At 44.1% G+C, this 27,162-nt stretch overlaps 1 protein-coding gene across 3 annotated transcripts in view; it reads left to right on the forward strand.

Moving 5' to 3' along the window:
• Window positions 1–27,162, forward strand: part of LOC129854925 (neuroplastin-like) — a 66,794-nt gene that overhangs the window by 27,903 nt on the left and 11,729 nt on the right. For all 3 annotated transcript variants that reach the window (XM_055922108.1, XM_055922106.1, XM_055922107.1), the window contains exons 2-3: window positions 19,793–19,967; window positions 22,633–22,727. In XM_055922108.1, coding sequence (XP_055778083.1) covers window positions 19,793–19,967; window positions 22,633–22,727 — 270 coding nt within the window. The remainder of the gene's footprint in view (window positions 1–19,792; window positions 19,968–22,632; window positions 22,728–27,162) is intronic.

The following is a 27,162-nucleotide window of genomic DNA, read 5'->3' on the forward strand; positions in this document are numbered from 1 at the left end:
TACTGTCTGTTGTGTTGTAACACTGGTCTGTACTGTCTGTTGTGTAGTAACACTGGTCTGTACTGTCTGTTGTGTAGTAACACTGGTCTGTACTGTCTGTTGTGTAGTAACACTGGTTTGTACTGTCTGTTGTGTTGTAACACTGGTCTGTACTGTCTGTTGTGTAGTAACACTGGTCTGTACTGTCTGTTGTGTTGTAACACTGGTCTGTACTGTCTGTTGTGTAGTAACACTGGTCTGTACTGTCTGTTGTGTCGTAACACTGGTCTGTACTGTCTGTTGTGTAGTAACACTGGTCTGTACTGTCTGTTGTGTAGTAAGACTGGTCTGTACTGTCTGTTGTGTAGTAACACTGGTCTGTACTGTCTGTTGTGTAGCAACACTGGTCTGTACTGTCTGTTGTGTAGCAACACTGGTCTGTACTGTCTGCTGTGTAGTAACACTGGTCTGTACTGTCTGTTGTGTAGTAACACTGGTCTGTACTGTCTGTTGTGTTGTAACTCTGGTCTGTACTGTCTGTTGTGTAGTAACACTGGTCTGTACTGTCTGTTGTGTAGTAACACTGGTCTGTACTGTCTGTTGTGTTGTAACACTGGTCTGTACTGTCTGTTGTGTTGTAACACTGGTCTGTACTGTCTGTTGTGTTGTAACACTGGTCTGTACTGTCTGTTGTGTTGTAACACTGGTCTGTACTGTCTGTTGTGTTGTAACACTGGTCTGTACTGTCTCTTGTGTAGTAACACTGGTCTGTACTGTCTGTTGTGTAGTAACACTGGTCTGTACTGTCTGTTGTGTAGTAACACTGGTCTGTACTGTCTGTTGTGTTGTAACACTGGGCTGTACTGTCTGTTGTGTAGTAACACTGGTCTGTACTGTCTGTTGTGTTGTAACACTGGTCTGTACTGTCTGTTGTGTAGTAACACTGGTCTGTACTGTCTGTTGTGTTGTAACACTGGTCTGTACTGTCTGTTGTGTAGTAACACTGGTCTGTACTGTCTGTTGTGTAGTAACACTGGTCTGTACTGTCTGTTGTGTTGTAACACTGGTCTGTACTGTCCGCTGTGTAGTAACACTGGTCTGTACTGTCTGTTGTGTAGTAAGACCGGTCTGTACTGTCTGTTGTGCAGTAACACTGGTCTGTACTGTCTGTTGTGTAGCAACACTGGTCTGTACTGTCTGTTGTGTAGCAACACTGGTCTGTACTGTCTGCTGTGTAGTAACACTGGTCTGTACTGTCTGTTGTGTAGTAACACTGGTCTGTACTGTCTGTTGTGTTGTAACTCTGGTCTGTACTGTCTGTTGTGTAGTAACACTGGTCTGTACTGTCTGTTGTGTAGTAACACTGGTCTGTACTGTCTGTTGTGTAGTAACACTGGTCTGTACTGTCTGTTGTGTAGTAACACTGGTCTGTACTGTCTGTTATGTAGTAACACTGGTCTGTACTGTCTGTTGTGTAGTAACACTGGGCTGTACTGTCTGTTGTGTAGTAACACTGGTCTGTACTGTCTGTTGTGTAGTAACACTGGTCTGTACTGTCTGTTGTGTAGCAACACCGGTCTGTACTGTCTGTTGTGTTGTAACACTGGTCTGTACTGTCTGTTGTGTAGTAACACTGGTCTGTACTGTCTGTTGTTCTTTATACCACTTTATAATATGTGATACATTTCTTTTGACATTTTGCAGACACAACACAACCTAACTCAACCCCAAAAGAAAGTCCTAACCTACCCCCACCACCCACTACCCTATCTCCCACCCTAGCAGTCCCAGTCCCCGACACGCCCCCAAAAGGTAAAATACAGAGAAGAAGAAACGGTTAAGGTCTTCATAAGGGGTCAAGATCAAACGGGGGGGGGGGGGGGGGGGGTCAAATGGGGGGGGGGGGGGGGGGGGGGTCTCTAGAGTTGTGTTTTTCAAGAGCAAGCAGGTTGTATTTTTAGCTGTATTTTTCTATTGGAATATGCTCAAAAAGGCCACATATATGGATTTAAATTTCCTCATTTTGTTGTCTTTTGTGGACAAAACTGGAGGGGAAAAAATACAGTTGTAAATAGTAACGTGCGTTGTCTTTCACAAACATAACCGTAGAGACCCCTCAGCTTGACCTTGACACCATTTTAAGACCTTGACTGTAACCCCCTTGTTATACTGCAAGTCTCTATGCGAACAGAGAGTTTAAATATGTAGCATTTTCTCAGAACACAAACCCATATGCCTTATTCTAGCTCTGTTTGCGGCAGGCGGCCTAGCAGTTAAGCGCTGTTGGGCCAGTAACCGAAAGATCGTTGGTTCAAGTCCCTTAGTGAAGGTGAAAAGGCTAGGTGAAAAATCTCTCAATGTGCCCTTGAGCCAAGGCACTTAATCATAATTGCTTCTGTAAGAGCGTCTGCTAAATGCTATCATTGACCCTGTTCTAACTTCGACTGAAGCTCGGTTCACATATTTAACATTTTCTCAGAACCACCTCAAGAAAAGTCCTGAAGGCCTGTATGGCTGAAAGCTGAATTTATTAACCAGTTTTGAAATTAGTTTTTTTCTTCTTCCTCAACCAGGCTATGAATGTAGTTTAGGAGAATGTCACACTAGTAACTGAGAAAATAGCTGAGATGAGGAAAATGCCTTTTTCCTTGTTAAAAGAGGATTTATTGTACTGCTTTACAAGGTACAGAAGGACAGTAATGATGGGTTTGTGTTGTGTTTTTGACACCTCTTTGTGTAGGGCTATCTGTGTGGTGTAGTGTGGTGTGGTGTGGTGTGGTGTGGTGTGGTGCGGTGTGGTGTAGTGTGGTGTGGTGTGGTGTGAGACTGTTAATGAAGCTTGTTTTGTTTGGTAACACTTTACTTTAAATCTGCAGTATAATGTATTATGATGCAGTTCTAATTAGGGCTGGGAATCGCCAGGGACCTCACAATACGATATTACCACAATACGATATTACCACAATACGATATTATCACGATACGATGTTATCACGATACTTAGGTGCCAATACGATATGTATTGCGATTCTCAGGATTCTAAATGTATTGCGAGTCGATACTGTGATTTTATAGGGATTCGATGTTCCAAACATATTGCTCACTATATGTCTGCTGCAGAGGGACAAGAGAGAGACGTGAGAAAACTAGTTTTGATCAGTCAGGGAAATAAAAGTGCTGAAAAGAAATTGTCTCCCTATTTAAAAAGAAGATGGAGAACAAGCTATGAAGGAAAAATACAGGAGTTTTGGTGCAGGGACAGACAACTAGCGCAACAATAATATAGAGATATTGTGAAAACGATACAAAATAATATCCTGATGTGTGGCTGTTTAGATTTGCTGACCTCATCACTAGTTATAATGCATTATAAGACTTGTCATGAGCATGTAACAGCCCCTTATACTGTTTTATCATCTCCTAATGATCCTAACTAAAGAACAACCACATAGTCATTTTACACGGAGAGGCATTACATATTGTTAGCCTCATAATAATACATTATAAAGGCTCATACATGCTTGTAACAAGTAGTAAAGCATTCCACTTGCAAGCTGTTGGTTCTCCTGTTTATGCCAGAGGCTGGAGGAGGTATCTAGGGGATCTGTCACTATGGAGGCACATCCTCCCTAGAGAGACAGAACACTGAGCTGCAGAAAACTAGACATCTCTCTCTCTCTTCTCTCTCATTGCTCTCCCTCTCTGCTCTCTCTTTCTCTCTGCTCTGCTCTGCTCTCCTCTCCCCCCCCCCCTCTCTCTCTCCTCCCCTCTCTCTTTCTCCACTCTCGCTCTTTCTCATTTTCTCCCTCTCTTCTCTCTCATCGCTCTCCCTCTCTGCTCTCTCTCTCTGCTCTGCTCTTCTCTCTCTCTCCTCTCCCCCCCTCTCTCTCTCCTCCCCTCTCTCTTTCTCCACTCTCGCTCTTTCTCATTTTCTCCCTCTCTTCTCTCTCATCGCTCTCCCTCTCTGCTCTCTCTCTCTGCTCTCCTCTCTCTCTCCCCCCCTCTCGCTCTGCTCTCTCTCTCCTCTCCTCCCCCCTCTTTCGCTCTCGCTCTCCCTCTTTGCTCTCTCTCTGCTCTGCTCTCCTCTCTTTCTCTGCTCTCCCCCCTCCCCTCTCTCTCTCCTGCTCTCTCTCCTCCCCACTCTCTTTCTCCACTCTCTCTCTTTCTCATTTTCTCCCTCTCTCGCACTTTCTCCATCACTCTCCCTCCATCACTCTCCCTCCCTCTCTCCATCTCTCTCTCTCGTGTTCTCTCTCTCTCGTACTCTCTCCCTCTCTCAACCTCTACCATTCTCCCTCCCTCCCTCCATCTCCCTCTCTCTCCCTCTCTCTCTCTCTCTCTCTTTCTCTCTCTTTTTCTCTCAGGCTGCACAGCACAGAACAGCACAGCACATTGCCTAGCCTCAGCTACCTCCTCTCAGTAGCCGTGCAATCAATTGTTGTTCTGTTCTCCCAGGTCTATTGTTTTTATATCTCAAGGAGACAGAACTCAACAACATCTTCAGATATCAGTAGTGGACTGCTATTTGTACTGAGGGTTCTCTTTGTGTAACCTACTACTGTTGCGTTTGACGAGCTAGTCATCTCTATATTCTGTGAACTATAGATCACGTAATTTATATATTTTTTCGAGGTTGTCAGTGTTTCCATAGGAAGAGGATGATGTGCAGCATCAGGATGGAAATTACTCGAAGTGATGACAAGGTCATTGATTCACATCCCGAGTCGCTATGACAGACAGTATTTATTTTGCGAGCAAAGCAAAGAACTCATTAACCATGGGTCCTTCCCTTTTATCGAGCTCCACAATAATAATGTGGATCATCCCTTTTATCGAGCTCCACAATGATAATGTGGATCATCCCTTTTATCGAGCTCCACAATGATAATGTGGATCATCCCTTTTATTGAGCTCCACAATGATAATGTGGATCATCCCTTTTATCGAGCTCCACAATGATAATGTGGATCATCCCTTTTATTGAGCTCCACAATGATAATGTGGATCATTTCTGAGAAAAGAGGAATTTGCAGATGATTAATCTTTATGTAATACTACTCAGTTGCTGCCTGGCTGGTGGCATTTTAGATTACATCAGATTGTAGCCTCTTTTATTAAGCCACACTGGGAATTAGCTTGACATCTTGGCCGCAACATAAATACGTACAAGACTGCTTTTTGCACAGTGTATTCTGTCGGTGTACTAGCAATCAAATTCAATCAGCCAATCAAATGCATTGTATAAAGTTGTTTTTACATCAGTAGTTGTCACAATGGGCTTTACAGATACATAGATTAAACCCCCAAAGAACAAGGAATGCAGATGCACAGTGACTAGCATCAGGGTTGGGGTCAATTCTGAATTGAATTGAATTCAACCCATGATTTGAAATTTGAATGTGAATTAGCCACACCCCACAGGAAGCAGAATTTGAATGACAGGAATTTGAATTTAATTCAAACCAATTCAAATAAATTCAAACTGGACATGGAACTTGTGAGTCTCATTCCTTTGACAAATATTTTCCCTAAAGCATCTGTCACCTCTAAAGAATACAGATACCATTTAAAATATTAGCTTGATTATAATCAAAGATGTCAAGCAGTATTTTGTTTCGATTGTTGTCATGAGATGTTAGATTCCCTTTCATTGTGTTCTGAGTGGTTGATCTAATGTATTCTGGAAAAGGTATTTTTCAAATATTTTATAACTTAATAATTTGAATTATTGAAGACGGCCTATACAATGATCTTACAATATTTCCACATCACTATAATTGTTATAAACTTGTTGAAGGAGAATGAGTTTTAAAAATGAAATGTTTAAAGAACATGTTAAACTTAGTATTGATAACATGATATAAAAATAACTTTTTACACATTTTGTTATGTTACAGCCTTATTCTAAAAAGGATTAGATTAGATTTCCCTCATCTATATACACACAATACTCCATAATGACAAAGCAACAACTGGATTTTAGATATTTTTTTTTACTGAAATATTCTATTTACCTAAGTTTTCAGACCCTTTACTCGGTACCTTTTTGAAGCACCCTTGGCAGCAACTACAGCCTTGAGTCTTCTTGGGTATGACTGTATTTGAGGAGTTTCTCCTCATTCTTCTCTGATGATCCGCTCAAGCTCTGTCAGGTTGGATGGGGAGCATCGCTGTGCAGATATTTTTAGGTCTCTCCAGAGATGTTAGATCGGGTTCAAGTCCAGGTTCTGGTTGGGCCACTCAAGGACATTCAGAGACTTGTCCCCGAAGCCACTCTTGCGTTGTCTTGGCTGTGTGCTTAGGGTCGTTGTCCTGTTGGAAGTGAACTTTCACCCCAGTATGAGGTCCCGAGCACTCTGGAGCAGGTTTTCATCAAGGATCTCTCTGTACTTTGCTCCGTTCATCTTTCCCTCAATCCTGACCTGTCTCCCAGTCCCTGCTGCTGAAAAACATCCCCACTGCAGAGATGGTTGTCCTTCTGGAAGGTTCTCCCATCTCCACAGAGGAACTCTGGAGCTTTGTCAGGCTATCGGGTTCCTAGTCACTTCCCTGACCAAGGCCCTTCTCTACAGATTGCTCAATTTGGCTGGGGGGCCAGCTCTAGGAAGAGTCTTGGTGGTTCCAAACTTTGGCCACTGTGTTCTTGGGGACCTTAAATGCTGCAGACATTTTTTGGCACCCTTCCCCAGATCTGTGTCTTGACACAATCCTGTCTCGGAGTTTACTGGACATTTCCTTCGACCTCATGGCTTGGTTTTTCCTCTGACATGCACTGTCAACTGTGGGACCTTACATAGACAGGTGTGTGCCTTAACTAATCATGTCCAATCAATTGCATTTACCACAGGTGGACTCCAAGAAGTTGTAGAAACATCTCAAGGATGATCAATGGAAACAGGATGTACCTGAACTCAATTTACAGTCTCATTGCAAAGGGTCTGAATACTTATGTAAATAATGTATTTACATTTTTTTTTTTTTATACATTTGCAAAAATGTCTAAAAACCTGTTTTTGATTGGTCATTATGGGGTAGTGTGTGTAGATTGATGAGGGAAAAAATAATCTTATCCTTTTAGAATAAGGCTGTAACGTAACAAAATGTTGAAAAAGGGCAAGGGGTACTTTCCGAATGCACTGTACCCTAATTCGAATTCTATTCAAATTCTGCTTCCTGTGGGGTGTGGCCAATTCAATAATTAAATTGGAATTAATGACCAATTCGAAACTCAATTCTGAATTGACCCCAACCCTGACTAGCAGTTGACTAAGGGATCCAGCCAGTCAGAGCTATAGTCAATGAACCAGCAATAGCAGTAATTCATGTATAGGAGATTTGGTGATATCCAGGAGCTGATTGATATGCATGATGCCAAGGTCACAGGTTCAAATCGTGAGTCGGTATGAAAGACAGAATTTCTCTCACGAGCAAAGCACTCAAAAAATCTGTCCAGCCCTCACCCAACATAATGTGGATCATTTCAAAAGAGAGGCATTTTAAAAGAGGCATTTGTTATGCAATTACTATATGTACTCGACTACCAGAGATCAAATCAAAATGTCATATGCGCCGAATACAACAAGATGTAGACATTACAGGGAAATACTTACTTACAAGCCCTTAACCAAAAATGCAGTTTTAAGAAAAATAAGTGTTAAGTAAAAAATGTAGAAATAAAAGTAACAAATAATTAAAGAGCATCAGTATAATAACAATAGTGAGGCCATATAAAGGGGGTACCGGTACAGAGTCAATGTACGGGGGCACTGGTTAGTTGAGGTAATTGAGGTAATATGTACAGTACATGTAGGTAGAGTTAAACTGACTATGCGTAGATAATTAACAGAGAGTAGCAGCAGCGTAAAAGAGGAGGACGGGGGCAATGCAAATAGTCTGGGTAGCCAGCTGTTCCGGAGTCTTATGGCTTGGGGGGTCAAAGCTGTTAAGAAGCCTCTTGGATCTAGACTATCACTTGCCGTGTGGTAACAGAGCAGTCTATGACTAGGGTGACTGGAGCCTTTGACAATTTTTAGGGCCTTCCTATGACACCGCCTGGTATAGAGGTCCTGGATGGCAGGAAGCTTGGCCCCAGTGATGTACTGGGCCATACACACTTCCCTCTGTAGTGCCTTGTGGTCGGAAGCCGAGCAGTTGCCATACCAGGCGGTGATGCAACCAGGCAGGATGCTCTCGATGGTGCAGCTGTAGAACTTTTTGAGAATCTGAGGACCCATGCCAAATCTTTTCAGTCTCCTGATGGTCTATAATGTTTGCAGACCTTGTAGTAGGTTAATAGTATAACTGCTATTGGGTAATGGTATTACTGTCTTACTGCCTGGCTTCATTGTGGATGTGAGCAGCATTATGATGCAGACACAAGCCCAGGAATGTCGTTAGAGGACAAGTTTTGCATCCCAAACCGCACCCTATTCCCTATTTAGTGCACTATTTGGGTCCCTATTCCCTATTTAGTGCACTATTTGGGTGTCATTTGTAATGCGAACACTGTTTTTCAAAGGAGGTGATAGGCATGATGACAAGGTCACGGGTTCAAATGTTCAGTTGCTATGGCAGTACTGTTATTTATCTGTTTCCCCAAAAAGTAGTGTACGACATAGGGTGCCATTTGGGTCTCATTAGGCATCCTCAGAGTCAGGGGATAGGAATGACTATCGTCTGACATTTTGAGTGACAATGTCCCAGAAATAACAGGTATAGAAATTCGAGATCCTATTGAGGTCACTGCCAACTGATACGCAGACAGCCAGTGAATGTTGACGTGTACGGTTACACAATATGCCTGGTGTAGTCTCTTCTGGATGGTTTAATATTAACACTAATTATAGATAATATAGAGAATTTATTATAATGAGACCTAAAGACATTTTTTTTCTCCTGTAGAACATTTAAAAAAACTATTTTTACCTTTGTTTAACTAGTCAAGTCAGTTAAAGAACACATTCTTATTTTCAATGACGGCCTACCGGGAACTGTGGGTTAACTGCCTTGTTCAGGGGCAAAACAACTGATTTTTACCTTGGCTACCCTGCCGCCCCGTTGGACTAGTAACCGAAAGGTTGCAAGTTCAAATCCCGGAGCTGACAAGGTAAAAATCTGTCGTTCTGCCCCTGAACAAGGCAGTTAACCCACTGTTCCCAAGTAGGCCGTCATTGTAAATAAGAATTTGTTCTTAACTGACTTGCCTAGTTAAATAAAGGTAAAATAAAAAATAAAATAAAAAATAGTTCACTGACGGTGTAACACAAAGGTTATTACGTTTTTTATTTTACTCAAATGATCTTGGTTTCTAACATCACCGTATTATTTGCTGTCATCTTTTTCTGATTCTGATTGAGTCTACCTTAGCCTTATGATTTAACATTTTGCTTCTCTTTTTTTCTCCTCCAACTGATTCCTTTCGTTTATCCTTTCTCATTCTCTCACCCTTTTCATCCATCCTACACACTTACCCTTTATCTCTACCCTCCCCGACTCGCTTGGATGGCTACACACTATTCTCCTTTGGGATGGCTACACTACTCTCCTCCTCTCCTGTGGATGGCTACACTCCTCTCCTCCTCTCCTGTGGATGGCTACACTACTCTCTTCCTCTCCTGTGGATGGCTACACTACTCTCTTCCTCTCCTGTGGATGACTACACTACTCTCCTCCTCTCCTGTGGATGGCTACACTACTCTCCTCCTCTCCTGTGGATGGCTACACTCCTCTCTTCCTCTCCTGTGGATGGCTACACTACTCTCCTCCTCTCCTGTGGATGGCTACACTACTCTCTTCCTCTCCTGTGGATGGCTACACTACCCTCTTCCTCTCCTGTGGATGGCTACACTACCCTCTTCCTCTCCTGTGGATGGCTACACTACCCTCTTCCTCTCCTGTGGATGGCTACACTACTCTCCTCCTCTCCTGTGGATGGCTACACTACTCTCCTCCTCTCCTGTGGATGGCTACACTACCCTCTTCCTCTCCTGTGGATGGCTACACTACTCTCTTCCTCTCCTGTGGATGGCTACACTACTCTCTTCCTCTCATGTGGATGGCTACACTACTCTCTTCCTCTCCTGTGGATGGCTACACTCCTCTCCTCCTCTCCTGTGGGATGGCTACACTACTCTCCTCCTCTCCTGTGGATGGCTACACTACTCTCTTCCTCTCCTGTGGATGGCTACACTACTCTCTTCCTCTCCTGTGGGATGGCTACACTACTCTCTTCCTCTCCTGTGGATGGCTACACTACTCTCTTCCTCTCCTGTGGATGGCTACACTACCCTCTTCCTCTCCTGTGGATGGCTACACTACTCTCTTCCTCTCATGTGGATGGCTACACTACCCTCTTCCTCTCCTGTGGATGGCTACACTACCCTCTTCCTCTCCTGTGGATGGCTACACTACTCTCTTCCTCTCCTGTGGATGGCTACACTACCCTCTTCCTCTCCTGTGGATGGCTACACTACCCTCTTCCTCTCCTGTGGATGGCTACACTACCCTCTTCCTCTCCTGTGGATGGCTACACTCCTCTCCTCCTCTCCTGTGGATGGCTACACTACTCTCCTCCTCTCCTGTGGATGGCTACACTACTCTCCTCCTCTCCTGTGGATGGCTACACTACTCTCCTCCTCTCCTGTGGATGACTACACTCCTACTCCACTACTCCACCTCTATAGCTGGCTTTGTGAAGTCTCCCCTGTCTGAGACCAAACTAACAGGCGACACTTTTGAGTTGTACTGTGACGTGGTCGGTAACCCGACCCCAGAGGTCCAGTGGTGGTACGCTGAGATCAACCGGGCCGAGTCCTTCCGCCAGCTCTGGGATGGTGCCCGTAAACGTCGCGTGTCCATCAACACGGCGTACGGCACCAACGGCGTGAGCGTTCTGGGGGTCACGCGTCTCGGTCTGGAGGATTTTGGGACGTACGAATGTCGGGCCAGTAATGATCCGAGGAGAAACGATCTGCACCAGAACTCTGCCTGGATCAGAGCACAGGCTACCATTACTATGCTGCAGAGTGAGTGGTCAGAGACAGTAGAGTAACCCCCACGCCTCTCAGGGTTAGCGGCTTCATTAGTAGCCAGTCCCAATTCACTCCCTACTATGTCAGTTGGCTTTTCATAGCCGGGCATTCAGAGTTAGAGAAAACTGTTGCGGTAGAGAGAGAGAGTCGAAAACAGCAGGTCTAGGACAGGTAGCACGTATGGTGAACAGGTCAGGGTTCTATAGCCTCTAATTCTCTCTCTCTCTCCCTTCCCTGCCGGAGGACCTGAGCCCTAGGACCATGCCTCAGGACTACCTGGCCTGATGACTCCTTGCTGTCCCCAGTCCACCTGGTCGTGCTGCTGCTCCAGTTTCAACTGTTCTGCCTTCAACTGTTCCAACTCTCGACTCTCCTCAGGCAGAACAGTTGAAACTGGAGCAGCAGCATGACCAGGTGGACTGGGGACAGCAAGGAGTCATCAGGCCAGGTAGTCCTGAGGCATGGTCCTAAGGCTCAGGTCCTCTGGGAGGGAGAGAGAGAGAGAGGGAGCATACTTAAATTTACACAGGACACCGGATAAGACAGGAGAAATACTCCAGATATAACAGACTGATCCTAGCCCCCCGACACAAACTATTGCAGCATAAATACTGGAGGCTGAGACAGGGGGTGACTCTTTGATGTTTTGTACATCTGTGAGGTGTAAGCAACATGGTTGATGCTACACGACTACACCAGCCCTCATGGGATTAGCAACTCAACTAGCTCTACCTGTGTACTTCCAAAAGCCACCCTTCCAAAACCTCCAGGACCACCACCAGCTCCCTTGTAGAAGCCGTCACTGTATTAGATCATATTATATCGTATTACATCGTATTACATTGTATTGTATTGTATCGTATTTTATATTATTACATCGTATTACATCGTATTGTATTGTATCGTATTGTATTGTATCGTATTTTATCGTTTATCATCATATTGTATCGTATTGTATCGTATTGTATCGTATTGTATCGTATCGTATCGTATCGTATTACATTGTATCGTATTACATTGTATCGTATTACATTGTATCGTATTACATCGTATTGTATCGTATTACATCGTATTGTATCGTATTGTATCGTATTGTATCGTATTGTATCGTATTGTATCGTATTGTATTGTATTACATCGTATTGTATCGTATTACATCGTATTGTCTTATCTCCCAGAGAAATAGAAGTGCAGTGAATATAAGTAACCTAATCTATGTTTCTTTACCAGTTAGCTCCGAGGTTATTGTCTGCAATAATCATATCCACATAGAATTTAATTCCACTGTTTGCTTTGAAACTGTCTGCCTTAGGAAGAAGCCCACTGTGGGCAGCTCACTCAGTATTATTGACTCAAATGTAAATGTCACTGACATGTCTACCTCGGAACATGCCTTTCAGAATAGCACTAAAAACAAACAAGCAACCCATAAAAGTGCAAAAAATAGCCCATGTTAACGTATGTAACCTGAGAAACAAGGTTCATGAAATTGACAACTTATTAACATCAGAAAACATTCATAGTCGGCCATCTCTGAAACACACTTAGATAATTCCTTTAAAAAAAAATAGATTTTTCACCTTTATTTAACCAGGTAAACCAGTTGAGAACAAGTTCTCATTTACAACTGCGACCTGTCATGATACCTTTGATGATACAGTAGTAGCTATACATGGTTATAGAATATACAGGAAAGATGGAAATGCAAATGGAGGAAGTGTTGCTATACATGGTTATAGAATATACAGGAAAGATGGAAATGCAAATGGAGGAAGTATTGCCATGTATGTCCAGAGTCATATTCCTGTTAGGCTGAGAGAGGATGTCATGTCAGATGATGTGGAAGTAACATGGCTACAGGTTAATCTACCTCACCTTAAGCCTATTCTTGAAGGAAGTTGCTATAGAAACCAGGAAGTTGGAAGTTGCTATAGAAGTTGCTATAGAAACCAGCAAGTGGTAAAAGTCAGTGTTTGGACTAGACAATATGTGTGAAATGTTGGATAATGTAATGTGATATCAACAGAGAGGTATATTTTCTGGGTGACCTAAATATTGACTGGTTGTGATCATAATATAATAGCCATATCTAGAAAAAAAACGTACGTTTCCAAGACTGGACCTAAAATTGTGTATAAACGATCATACAAGAGGTTTTGCGATGATTCCTACGTCAAAGATGTGAAAAATATTTTGTAGGTCTAATGTGTGTAATGAGGAACATCCGGACGCTGCACTTTAAGCAGTTATGAAACTGCTTCGTCCGGTTACTGATAGGCATGGGCCCATCAAGAAACGGACATTTATAACGGCCAGATCCCCATGGATAGAGGATGACTTTAAAAACTGTATGGCTGAGAAGGATGAAGCAAAGGGAATAGTAAATAAGTCTGACAACACAGCAGACTGGCAAACACACAGTAAATTGAGAAATCACGTAACTAAAGTAAACAAAAATGAGAAGAAACTATACTATAGACACAGATAAATGATATAAAGAATGATAGTAAAAAGCTCTGGAGTACTAAAATTAAATTCTAGACAAGAAAGCAAACTCGGCTCGATCTTCCAACTAGGCAGATGGCTTGTTCAAAACAAAACACTTTTTTGTTGGTAAGATTAGCAAACTTGGGTATGACATGCAAATAAAACATGCTGAACCTTCATATTCATGCATATTGGACCCAATAATGAAAGACAAGCTCTTTGAGTTCCACAAAGTGGGTGTGGAAGAGGTGAAGAATTGTTGCTATCTCTAAAAAAAATAATAATATATTTTGTACCTTTATTTAACTAGGCAAGTCAGTTAAGAACAAATTCTTATTTACAATGACAGCCTAGGAACAGTGGGTTAACTGCCTTGTTAAATAAGGACAAACCACCTGGTACCGACAACCTGGATAGTAAATTGCTAAGGTTGGTAGCGTAATACATTGTGACTCCTGTTTGCAACATCTTCAATTTAAGCCTAGAAGATGGTGTGGGCACTCAGAGGGGAGGCAGAGGTCATTCTGCTGACCATAGAATAGCAGAGTACCCTTTTAATGGTTCAAACAGCCAACCAATCAGCTTGTTGCAAATGCTTTCAGCTTGCTTATAGGGAAGGGCTTCTCAACATGCTCGGCACTGACACAAATGACTGATTATTGGCTGAAAGAATTTGATAGTAAGACGATTGTGGGAGCTGTTTTTCCTTATAATGGATTGAGAGATACCTATAAAAACTGAGGGTTTTCGTTAATGGACGCCTCTCTAATGCAAATTCAGTTGAGTGTGGTGTACCCCAAGGCAACCGGCTAGGGCCATTATTGTTTTCTGTTTTTACAAATGACCTTCCACTGACCTTGAATAAAGGGGAAAGGTGGGATACCTAGTCAGTTGTACAACGGAATGCCTTCAACTGAAATGTGTTTTCTGCATTTAACCCAAACCCCTCTGAATCAGAGAGTCAGTTGTACAACTGAATGCCTTCAACTGAAATGTGTTTTCTGCATATAACCCAAACCCCTCTGAATCAGAGAGGTGAATAAAGCTTGTGTGTCTATGTACGCTGACGACTTAACAGTAAACACGTCCTCTGCAACAGTAAAATAAATAACTGAGACGCTTAACATAGAGCTCCATTCAGTTTTAGAACGGGTAATTAGCAGTGGTGCTAATTATCTCAAAAAACGAAAAGTATAATTTTGGGACAAATCACTCGCTGAATGCTAAACCTCGTTTAGATCTATTATTGAGTAATGTGGCTATTGAGCAAGTTGAGGAGACTAAACTACTCGGTGTAACCCTAGATAGCAAGCTTTCATGGTCATAACATATAGGCTCCATGGTTTCTAAAATGGGATGAGGTCTGTCCATGATGGGGCGTTGCTCTGCCTTCTTGACGTCTCAGTTGACCAGATAGGTCCTTAAGGTCCTAGTTTTGTCGCACCTGGACTACTGCCCAGCTGTGTGGTCATGTGCGAAAAAAGAAGGACAATAGGTAAATTGCAATCGGTCCAGAATCAAAGCAGCACGTATCACACTTAGATGTACTGTACATGGAGGGAAAGAGTCCGTAAAAATGCATGTCAGTCACTCCTGGCTCAAAGCTGAGTGATTGACTGCATCACTAGTGGTCTTTGTGCGATGTGTTGATGTGTGGAAGGTACCCAACTGTCTGTTCAAGCAGTTGGAACACAGTTCACACACTCATCGGTGCCACACAAGAAATGCAACCAGCCGTCTCTCTTCACAGTGCCTAGGTCCAGAACAGAGGCTGGGAAACACACAGTATTAAATAGAGTCCACGACTACATGGAACTCTCTGCCAAGCCCAGGCAACTCAAACTAGCAATAATACCAGATTAAAAGAACACCTTACTGCACAAAGGGGACTGTGAAGAGCCATTTTATATACCTTGTATTGTAATGTGCACTGTACTATGTATTAGACCTAGATATCGTGTGTATGTGCTGATATGTAGGCTGTGTGTGACGTTTTAAATGTATGTAGTTCAGTCCTTCACTAATAACGTTCTGTACTATGTATTATGCCATGTTTCATGTGGACCCCAGGAAGAGTAGCTGATGCTTTTGCAGCCGCTAATGGGGATCCTAATGAATACCAAATACCAAATCACCAACCATACACCCTGAAAATGAATAAATAGCAGAACTCTCCCTCTGTGCACCCCCCATACATCCTGAAAATGAAGAACAATCTCCCTCTGTGCCTCAGCTCCTTAGTTAGCAACTTCACTAGATCTCCCAGTGTACCCCATACAGCATCCTATATCTTGCAGCTTCTCCCAGTGTATCCCATGTAGCCCCCTAGGTCTTGCAGATTCTCCCAGTGTACCCCATACAGCCTCCTAGGTCTTGCAGCATCTCCCAGTGTATCCCATGCAGCCTCCTAGGTCTTGCAGCATCTCCCAGTGTACCCCATACAGCCTCCTAGGTCTTTCAGCTTCTCCCAGTGTATACCATGCAGCCTCATAGGTCTTGCAGTTTACACTGAGACCATAGTGTTAAGTAGAGGTCCCTCCCGTCGTCTACACTGAGACCATAGTGTTTAGTAGAGGTCCCTCCTGTCGTCTACACTGAGACCATAGTGTTTAGTAGAGGTCCCTCCTGTCGTCTACACTGAGACCATAGTGTTAAGTAGAGGTCCCTCCCGTCGTCTACACTGAGACCACAGTGTTTAGTAGAGGTCCCTCCCGTCGTCTACACTGAGACCATAGTGTTAAGTAGAGGTCCCTCCCGTCGTCTACACTGAGACCATAGTGTTAAGTAGAGGTCCCTCCTGTCGTCTACACTGAGACCATAGTGTTAAGTAGAGGTCCCTCCCGTCGTCTACACTGAGACCATAGTGTTAAGTAGAGGTCCCTCCTGTCGTCTACACTGAGACCATAGTGTTAAGTAGAGGTCCCTCCCGTCGTCTACACTGAGACCATAGTGTTTAGTAGAGGTCCTTCCTGTCGTCTACACTGAGACCATAGTGTTAAGTAGAGGTCCCTCCTGCCGTCTACACTGAGACCATAGTGTTTAGTAGAGGTCCCCTCCGTCGTCTACACTGAGACCACAGTGTTAAGGTTCCCTCCCACCATGGGGCACTCTGTTCACAACGTTGACATCAGCAAACCGCTCGCCCACACGACGTCATACACATGTTATGCGGTTGTGACGCCGTTTGGACATACTGCCAAATTCTCTAAAACAACATTGGAGGCAGCTTATGGTAAAGAGATTAGCATTCAATTATCTGGCAACAGCTCTGGTGAACATTCCTGTAGTCAACATGCCAATTGCACACTCCCTCAAAACTTGAGACATCTGTGGCATTGTGTTGGGTGGCAAAACTGCACATTTTAGAGTGGCATTTAATTGTCCCTAGCACAATGTGCACCTGTGTAATGATCATGCTGTTTAATCAGGTTCTTGATATGCCCCAGCTGTCAGGTGGATGGATTATCTTGGCAAAGGAGAAATGCTGACAAACAGAGAAACATCAATTGGTGTATTTGAGAGAAATACGCTTTTTGTGTGTATGGAACATTTCTGGAATGTTTTATTTCAGCTCATGACACACGGGACCATCACTTTACATGTTGCGTTTATATTTTTGTTCAGTATGTATTTATATAAATATATATGGTTCTGGGTTATGAAGGACATGGAAACCTATCAAACACTAGCCCTAAATCACTACCCAGTCCCAGAACCCTGATCTCTAACCTTTAACCCCTATGTCAGCTCTACAAGCTTCTGTGCTGAATTGCTGGATGCCAAGTAGATTTCAAACCAACACTGACTGCTCTGTCTACAAATCATCGGAGGTAGAGACCAGAGCCATTTATAGACATCCTGTTTGTGTATGGCTCTGGTAGGGGAAAGTACTCATACTGTATGTGTACGGCTCTGGTATGGGAAAGTACTCATATTGTATGTGTACGGCTCTGGTATGGGAAAGTACTCATACTGTATGTGTACGGCTCTGGTATGGGAAAGTACTCATACTGTATGTGTATGGCTCTGGTAGGGGAAAGTACTCATATTGTATGTGTACGGCTCTGGTAGGTGAAAGTACTCATACTGTATGTGTACGGCTCTGGTATGGGAAAGTACTCATATTGTATGTGTACGGCTCTGGTATGGGAAAGTACTCATACTGTATGTGTACGGCTCTGGTATGGGAAAGTACTCATACTGTATGTGTATGGCTCTGGTAGAGGAAAGTACTCATATTGTATGTGTACGGCTCTGGTAGGTGAAAGTACTCATATTGTATGTGTACGGCTCTGGTAGGGGAAAGTACTCATACTGTATGTGTACGGCTCTGGTATGGGAAAGTACTCATACTGTATGTGTACGGCTCTGGTAGGGGAAAGTACTCATACTGTACAGTATGTGTACGGCTCTGGTAGGGGAAAGTACTCATATTGTATGTGTACGGCTCTGGTAGGGGAAAGTACTCATACTGTATGTGTACGGCTCTGGTATGGGAAAGTACTCATACTGTATGTGTACGGCTCTGGTAGGGGAAAGTACTCATACTGTACAGTATGTGTACGGCTCTGGTAGGGGAAAGTACTCATTCTGTATGTGTACGGCTCTGGTAGGTGAAAGTACTCATACTGTATGTGTACGGCTCTGGTAGGGGAACGTACTCATACTGTACAGTATGTGTACGGCTCTGGTAGGGGAAAGTACTCATACTGTATGTGTACGGCTCTGGTATGGGAAAGTACTCATACTGTACAGTATGTGTACGGCTCTGGTAGGGGAAAGTACTCATACAGTATGTGTACGGCTCTGGTAGGGGAAAGTACTCATACTGTATGTGTACGGCTCTGGTAGGGGAAAGTACTCATACTGTACAGTATGTGTACGGCTCTGGTATGGGAAAGTACTCATACAGTATGTGTATGGCTCTGGTATGGAAAAGTACTCATACTGTATGTGTATGGCTCTGGTAGGGGAAAGTACTCATAGTGTATGTGTACGGCTCTGGTAGGGGAAAGTACTCATAGTGTATGTGTACGGCTCTGGTAGGGGAAAGTACTCATACAGTATGTGTATGGCTCTGGTATGGGAAAGTACTCATACTGTATGTGTATCGCTCTGGTATGGGAAAGTACTCATAGTGTACAGTATGTGTATGGCTCTGGTAGGGGAAAGTACTCATACTGTATGTGTACGGCTCTGGTAGGGGAAAGTACTCATACTGTATGTGTGCGGCTCTGGTAGGGGAAAGTACTCATACTGTATGTGTACGGCTCTGGTAGGGGAAAGTACTCATACTGTACAGTATGTGTACGGCTCTGGTAGGGGAAAGTACTCATACTGTATGTGTACGGCTCTGGTAGGGGAAAGTACTCATACTGTACAGTATGTGTACGGCTCTGGTAGCGGAAAGTACTCATTCTGTATGTGTATGGCTCTGGTATGGGAAAGTACTCATACTGTATGTGTACGGCTCTGGTAGGGGAAAGTACTCATACAGTATGTGTATGGCTCTGGTAGGGGAAAGTACTCATACTGTACAGTATGTGTACGTCTCTGGTATGGAAAAGTACTCATACTGTATGTGTATGGCTCTGGTATGGGAAAGTACTCATAGTGTATGTGTACGGCTCTGGTATGGGAAAGTACTCATAGTGTATGTGTACGGCTCTGGTATGGGAAAGTACTCATACAGTATGTGTATGGCTCTGGTATGGGAAAGTACTCATACTGTATGTGTACGGCTCTGGTAGGGGAAAGTACTCATACTGTACAGTATCTGTACGGCTCTGGTAGCGGAAAGTACTCATACTGTATGTGTATGGCTCTGGTATGGGAAAGTACTCATACAGTATGTGTACGGCTCTGGTAGGGGAAAGTACTCATACTGTACAGTATGTGTACGGCTCTGGTATGGGAAAGTACTCATACTGTATGTGTCTACTACTCATTATGCTTGTTTCAAGTGAACTACAGGGTTGTTTAGTAACACAAGCCTGTGTGATGTCTCTATCAGGGCTGGGGTCAATTTCAATTCAGTCAAATCTGGGAGTAGCCTGAAATTCCAATCCAATTTTCCTCATTGCATTTCAACTAATTTCAATTAACTACATTGAAATTACAAGAATAAGATACAATTTGAAATGGAATTGTGTCTTATTGGTGTTTCAGAGCCTTCCATCAACTGCAATGTACATTTTCCTCATTGTTTTTCAATGAATTGGAATGTCAGTTTTACTTCATGAATTGAATGTATTTAAATGTAATTGAATATTGGAAGTGTGTTATTGGTGTTTCAGAGCCTTCCATCAACTCGTCGGACCACATCATGCTGCCCACTGATCGCCACAGCCTGCCCATCACTTTACAGTGCAACCTAACTTCAGCCCACAGTGCCCACATCGAGAGCTTCTGGATGAAGAATGGGGAGGAGATCCAAGAGACCCGCGGAGAGAGAGCCAACACTGAGTACTAGTACGTCCCCATCTATAAGAGTTTAACAACAGCAGTCATGGTAACAACAGCAGTCATGGTAGGGAGAGTTTAACAACAGCAGTCATGGTAACAACAGCAGTCATGGTAACAACAGCAGTCATGGTAACAACAGCAGTCATGGTAGGGAGAGTTTAACAACAGCAGTCATGGTAACAACAGCAGTCATGGTAACAACAGCAGTCATGGTAACAACAGCAGTCATGGTAGGGAGAGTTTAACAACAGCAGTCATGGTAACAACAGCAGTCATGGTAACAACAGCAGTCATGGTAACAACAGCAGTCATGGTAGGGAGAGTTTAACAACAGCAGTCATGGTAACAACAGCAGTCATGGTAACAACAGCAGTCATGGTAGGGAGAGTTTAACAACAGCAGTCATGGTAACAACAGCAGTCATGGTAACAACAGCAGTCATGGTAGGGAGAGTTTAACAACAGCAGTCATGGTAGGGAGAGTTTAACAACAGCAGTCATGGTAACAACAGCAGTCATGGTAGGGAGAGTTTAACAACAGCAGTCATGGTAACAACAGCAGTCATGGTAGGGAGAGTTTAACAACAGCAGTCATGGTAACAACAGCAGTCATGGTAGGGAGAGTTTAACAACAGCAGTCATGGTAACAACAGCAGTCATGGTAGGGAGAGTTTAACAACAGCAGTCATGGTAGGGAGAGTTTAACAACAGCAGTCATGGTAGGGAGAGTTTAACAACAGCAGTCATGGTAGGGAGAGTTTAACAACGGCAGTCATGGTAACAACAGCAGTCATGGTAGGGAGAGTTTAACAACAGCAGTCATGATAGGGAGAGTTTAACAACGGCAGTCATGGTAACAACAGCAGTCATGGTAACAACAGCAGTCATGGTAGGGAGAGTTTAACAACAGCAGTCATGGTAGGGAGAGTTTAACAACAGCAGTCATGGTAGGGAGAGTTTAACAACAGCAGTCATGGTAACAACAGCAGTCATGGTAACAACAGCAGTCATGGTAGGGAGAGTTTAACAACAGCAGTCATGGTAACAACAGCAGTCATGGTAACAACAGCAGTCATGGTAGGGAGAGTTTAACAACAGCAGTCATGGTAACAACAGCAGTCATGGTAACAACAGCAGTCATGGTAGGGAGAGTTTAACAACAGCAGTCATGGTAACAACAGCAGTCATGGTAACAACAGCAGTCATGGTAGGGAGAGTTTAACAACAGCAGTCATGGTAACAACAGCAGTCATGGTAACAACAGCAGTCATGGTAGGGAGAGTTTAACAACAGCAGTCATGGTAACAACAGCAGTCATGGTAGGGAGAGTTTAACAACAGCAGTCATGGTAACAACAGCAGTCATGGTAACAACAGCAGTCATGGTAGGGAGAGTTTAACAACAGCAGTCATGGTAACAACAGCAGTCATGGTAACAACAGCAGTCATGGTAGGGAGAGTTTAACAACAGCAGTCATGGTAGGGAGAGTTTAACAACAGCAGTCATGGTAACAACAGCAGTCATGGTAGGGAGAGTTTAACAACAGCAGTCATGGTAGGGAGAGTTTAACAACAGCAGTCATGGTAGGGAGAGTTTAACAACAGCAGTCATGGTAGGGAGAGTTTAACAACAGCTGTCATGGTAGGGAGAGTTTAACAACAGCAGTCATGGTAGGGAGAGTTTAACAACGGCAGTCTAGTGTGGGGTGGTCAATGGCCCAGAGGCTAGCCTCAGATAGGAGCTGGATATAAAGGTTAGGTACCACTGTCGTTAACGGCCTCAATGAGATAGAATAAACGTTTCTAGGACTATGATGGTTTGATGTAATGACACTGGGGGAGTTGATGACTGACTCAATACCTTCCATTTAAAAAAAAAATGATTTATTAAAACCATATGTGGAGGGGATGGGAGAGTGTGTATATCATTGTTTTTATTGCCTTGCAGGTTTTGCCATGTGTGTTCCTGTGAGACATAATGGACGTATATGGCACTTATATAGGCTAACTATCTGCCCTTTACTTTCTTTAGACTATTTTCTATGTTAATATATAGCACGTATTATGTTTTGTTTAGCATGGTTTTGCCTGGTGAGTCCTTGTGAGATATTAGGGGCACTTAGATAATTATCTGTCCTTCTATTTCCTTATTTATTTACTTACATGTAATAAAGCCCTTATTGGTTAACAAAGTAGATAGGTTGGGCCCTCTTCCCCCAGTATCAGAACTTTTTTTTGAATTGACATCCTAGTGAATATTTTTTGATGATTGATTGGGGGCTTGGAACTCTCCCCTTCAGTCCTATTTAGTGTTGTGTTGAGGATCCCTGCCTGTCACGCTGGAGACCGGGTTTCATTTCCCCCGATGGGGGAGGTTTAAACATATGTGTTGATTAACTTTGAAAATATCCTCTCTACCGTGTTAGATTTCTGGGGGTTTCTTGACTGGTCCTGATTATTAGAGATGTTGAAGATGGGTTGGTTTAGGTCCTACCGTATGTGCCCTGCTTGCCCCTCATGGGTAACAGTCCTCTAATCTAACCTAAGTGCACATTTCTGAAGAAACAACAGATTATTGGGACGCAGGCAATGCCTCTGACATCAGAGTGTCTTTCAGAGTTAGAACTAAACGAGGATTGATTGACTTGTGGTGTTTGTTTTGTGTAAATCCAGCCTGAAGAAGCCCAGAGGAGAGGATGCAGGGGAGTACATGTGTGTCTACACCTTCGATCAGGCCCCATCTGCTAACGCCACCATCGAGATTAAAGGTACGACCTATCCCTAACCCTCCGTTAACATGACATAGTGTTGTATGAGGTTAGCCACACCATCGAGATTAAAGGTACGACCTATCCCTAACCCTCCGTTAACATGACATAGTGTTGTATGAGGTTAGCCACACCATCGAGATTAAAGGTACGACCTATCCCTAAACCTCCGTTAACATGACATAGTGTTGTATGAGGTTAGCCACACCATCGAGATTAAAGGTACGACCTATCCCTAAACCTCCGTTAACATGACATAGTGTTGTATGAGGTTAGCCACACCATCGAGATTAAAGGTACGACCTATCCCTAACCCTCCGTTAACATGACATAGTGTTGTATGAGGTTAGCCACACCATCGAGATTAAAGGTACGACCTATCCCTAACCCTCCGTTAACATGACATAGTGTTGTATGAGGTTAGCCACACCATCGAGATTAAAGGTACGACCTATCCCTAAACCTCCGTTAACATGACATAGTGTTGTATGAGGTTAGCCACACCATCGAGATTAAAGGTACGACCTATCCCTAAACCTCCGTTAACATGACATAGTGTTGTATGAGGTTAGCCACACCATCGAGATGAAAGGTACAGTACGACTCCCACCCACCAGTGTTGAATAGTAATTCACATGAATCATTCACGAGTCATTCACATTCAAATGAGTCATTGACATGAATCATTCCAAGGTGCAATGATGACCTAATAGGCTTCCCAAGGCAGCACTGTCATAGAGTCCCTGAAATACCACCTTTCAATACACCAGACCTGGTTTCAAATACTATTTCAGCTATTTCAATTACATTTCAATATATTTCCTAAATCAAGTATTCAGATAACCTTTATTTGAAAAAACAAGTAGTACAATATTGGAATGTATTTGTAAATACACTTGGAACGTATTTGTAAATAGTCAAATACATTGACACAAATACACATACACACCCATGCATTGAATCCAGGTATTTGATAATATTATTTGAAACAATTATTTACTATTTGGTTTTTACAAATAACCATTAAAATACTCAAAAGTACTTGTTTTGCGCTGTGTATTTGAAAATACTAAAATACACAGAAAAACGTATTTAAATAACAAATACTCAAATACACATGTATTTGTCCCCAGGTCTGGCCTACACCACCATTGAGTGATGAATGGTAGACATTTTATTAGGTACACCTCGTTCACAAAAATGGATTGCTTCTACAAACAGTGAGTCACGTGGCTGTGGCTTGCTACTCTATATAAAGCAGGCAGACAGGCATCGAGGCATTCAGTTACTGTTTGATTGAACGTTAGAATGTGCAAAGGTAGTGACCTAAGCAACTCTGAGCGTGGTATGATCATCAGCGCCAGGCGTGCCGTATCCAGTATCTCAGAAAGGTTAGGGGAGGGTTTGGCCCAGCGCTGACCGGGTTAGGGGAGGGTTTGGCCCAGCGTCGTCCTGGTTAGGGGAGGGTTTGGCCCAGCGTCGTCCGGGTTAGGGGAGGGTTTGGCCCAGCGTTGTCCATGTTAGGGGAGGGTTTGGCCCAGCGTTGTCCATGTTAGGGGAGGGTTTGGCCCAGCGTCGTCCGGGTTAGGGGAGGGTTTGGCCCAGCGTCGTCCTGGTTAGGGGAGGGTTTGGCCCAGCGTCGTCTGGGTTAGGGGAGGGTTTGGCCCAGCGTCGTCTGGGTTAGGGGAGGGTTTGGTCCAGCGTCGTCCGGGTTAGGGGAGGGTTTGGCCCATCGTCGTCTGGGTTAGGGGAGGGTTTGGCCCAGCGTCGTCTGGGTTAGGGGAGGGTTAGGGGAGGGTTTGGCCCATCGTCGTCTGGGTTAGGGGAGGGTTTGGTCCAGCGTCGTCCGGGTTAGGGGAGGGTTTGGCCCATCGTCGTCTGGGTTAGGGGAGGGTTTGGTCCAGCGTCGTCCGGGTTAGGGGAGGGTTTGGCCCATCGTCGTCTGGGTTAGGGGAGGGTTTGGCCCAGCGTCGTCTGGGTTAGGGGAGGGTTTGGTCCAGCGTCGTCCGGGTTAGGGGAGGGTTTGGCCCATCGTCGTCTGGGTTAGGGGAGGGTTTGGCCCAGCGTTGTCCGGGTTAGGGGAGGGTTTGGCCCAGCGTTGTCCGGGTTAGGGGAGGGTTTGGCCCAGCGTCGTCCGGGTTAGGGGAGGGTTTGGCCCAGCGTCGTCCATGTTAGGGGAGGGTTTGGCCCAGCGTTGTCCATGTTAGGGGAGGGTTTGGCCCAGCGTCGTCCGGGTTAGGGGAGGGTTTGGCCCAGCGTCGTCCTGGTTAGGGGAGGGTTTGGCCCATCGTCGTCTGGGTTAGGGGAGGGTTTAGCCCAGCGTTGTCCGGGTTAGGGGAGGGTTTGGCCCAGCGTTGTCCGGGTTAGGGGAGGGTTTGGCCCAGCGTCTTCTGGGTTAGGGGAGGGTTTGGCCCAGCGTCGTCCGGGTTAGGGGAGGGTTTGGCCGGGCAGGGATGTCCTTGTCCTTGTCCCATCGCGCTGTAGCGACTCTTGTGGCGGGCCGGGTGCAGTGCACGCTGACACGGTCGCCAGGTGCACGGTGTTTCCCCAGACACATTGGTGCGGCTGGCTTCCGGGTTAAGTGAGCATTGTGCCAAGAAACAGTGCGGCTTGGTTGGGCTGTGTTACGGAGGACGCACGGCTCTCGACCTTCGCCTCTCCCGAGTCCGTACGGGAGTTGTAGCGATGAGACAAGACTGTAACTACCAACAGGATTCCATGAAATTGGGGAGAAAAAGAGGTAAAAAGAAAAGAGAATGGTACAACAAACAAAAAAACTTCCAGTCAACGGCAGTCCTGTGGGCGAAAACAGATCGTTAATGAGAGAGGTCGAAGGGAAATGGCTAGAATCATGAAAGCTCACAGGCGGGCCACAAACAGACAACATCTTGGAACTCGTCAATCCTTGTCACCGATGGGAGTAGCAGACGACCTCACCGGGTTCCACTCCTATCAGCTAAAACAACAAGAAGAAGCAGCTCCAGTGGGCACACGGTCACCAACACTGGACCGTTGAGGAGTGGAAAAACACGGTCTGGTCCAACGAATGCTGTTACGTCATGCTGATGGCAGAGTCAGGATTTAGCGTAAAACATGCTTCCTGCTTTTGCCAGCCAATCATCTGTGGACTGAACTGACATGGTTTGTAAATAATAACAGTAAATGTTAAACTGATAGTGTGTCCTTCCACAGTGACCTTTCAGTGACTCATTACTGCTCCTTTATTCGCATGCATGCATGCATGCATACACACACACACACACACACACACACACACACACACACACACACACACACACACACACACACACACACACACACACACACACACACACACACACACACACACACACACACACACACACACACACACCGTACACACACAAACACACACAGCAGTGAAAGGATTTCCATGGTGTTAGTACTGATCGTTCCAAAAAGACAGCAAGCAATACCTTCCTTTAGGATTAGAGCGAATACAGAGTGTTAATGTATCAAGATGCCGTAGCAACAGATCAACAGCTGTTCAATGAATAACACATCATGTTGAGTTATTTGGACCAATAACAAGGCTGTACACTCTCACGGAAACTGAACTGTAGTTTGTATACAACACAAAGTAATAGCAAAGAGAAAGACTTTACACCTGAAAGGTAGAGCACAGTAAAGTTAATAAGTTAATATTTAACTAGAGCATACTTATCTAATAGAGAACTCTATATACCTTCACATTGGAATTGGAATTGCAGTTTAAATTCTGTATTGACTGAGTTGTAATGAAGTGGAACCCTACCCTGATGTCAATACACCAATGGGATTCTATTAGTAAAACTGTCATTACTTTCATTGGTTGCGTCCTAAGTGGTGCCCTGAAATGGTTCCCTATTCCCTTTATAGTGCACTTCTTTTGACCATATCCGGTAGGGTTCTATGTAGTGGGAAGTAATATTTGATACACTATATTATATAAACATCACATGCGACTCGTTATAAGACTAAGCAATTAGCTTATTAAAAGGTTTATCTGACTCCATAAAGATAATTAGCAATATGCAAGAGACATACGGTTGAGTTACAGTAATAGAGCATGAAGAAATCTCTGAGAATGGAATTCTAAAGAAAAGTGTATGTAATTACGCTGTAGAACGAATGGATAGACATGCAAGCCCTAAAGCTTAAGTTACAAAGCATTAACAAGGCATTATTCTGAGAGAGGGAGGGAGGGAGGGAGAGAGAGAGAGAGAAAACCAAGGCTTGTGCCATGGCTCATAGGAGAGAGAGAGAGAGAGAGAGAGAGAGAGAGAGAGAGAGAGAGAGAGAGAGAGAGAGAGAGAGAGAGAGAGAGAGAGAGAGAGAGAGAGAGAGAGAGAGAGAGAGAGAGAGAGAGAGAGAGAGAGAGAGAGAGAGAGTGTAGGTTTCTCACCACAGCAAGTCA

This window comes from Salvelinus fontinalis, chromosome 5, assembly GCF_029448725.1.
Source record: "Salvelinus fontinalis isolate EN_2023a chromosome 5, ASM2944872v1, whole genome shotgun sequence".
In the NCBI taxonomy this organism is placed as follows: domain Eukaryota; kingdom Metazoa; phylum Chordata; class Actinopteri; order Salmoniformes; family Salmonidae; genus Salvelinus; species Salvelinus fontinalis.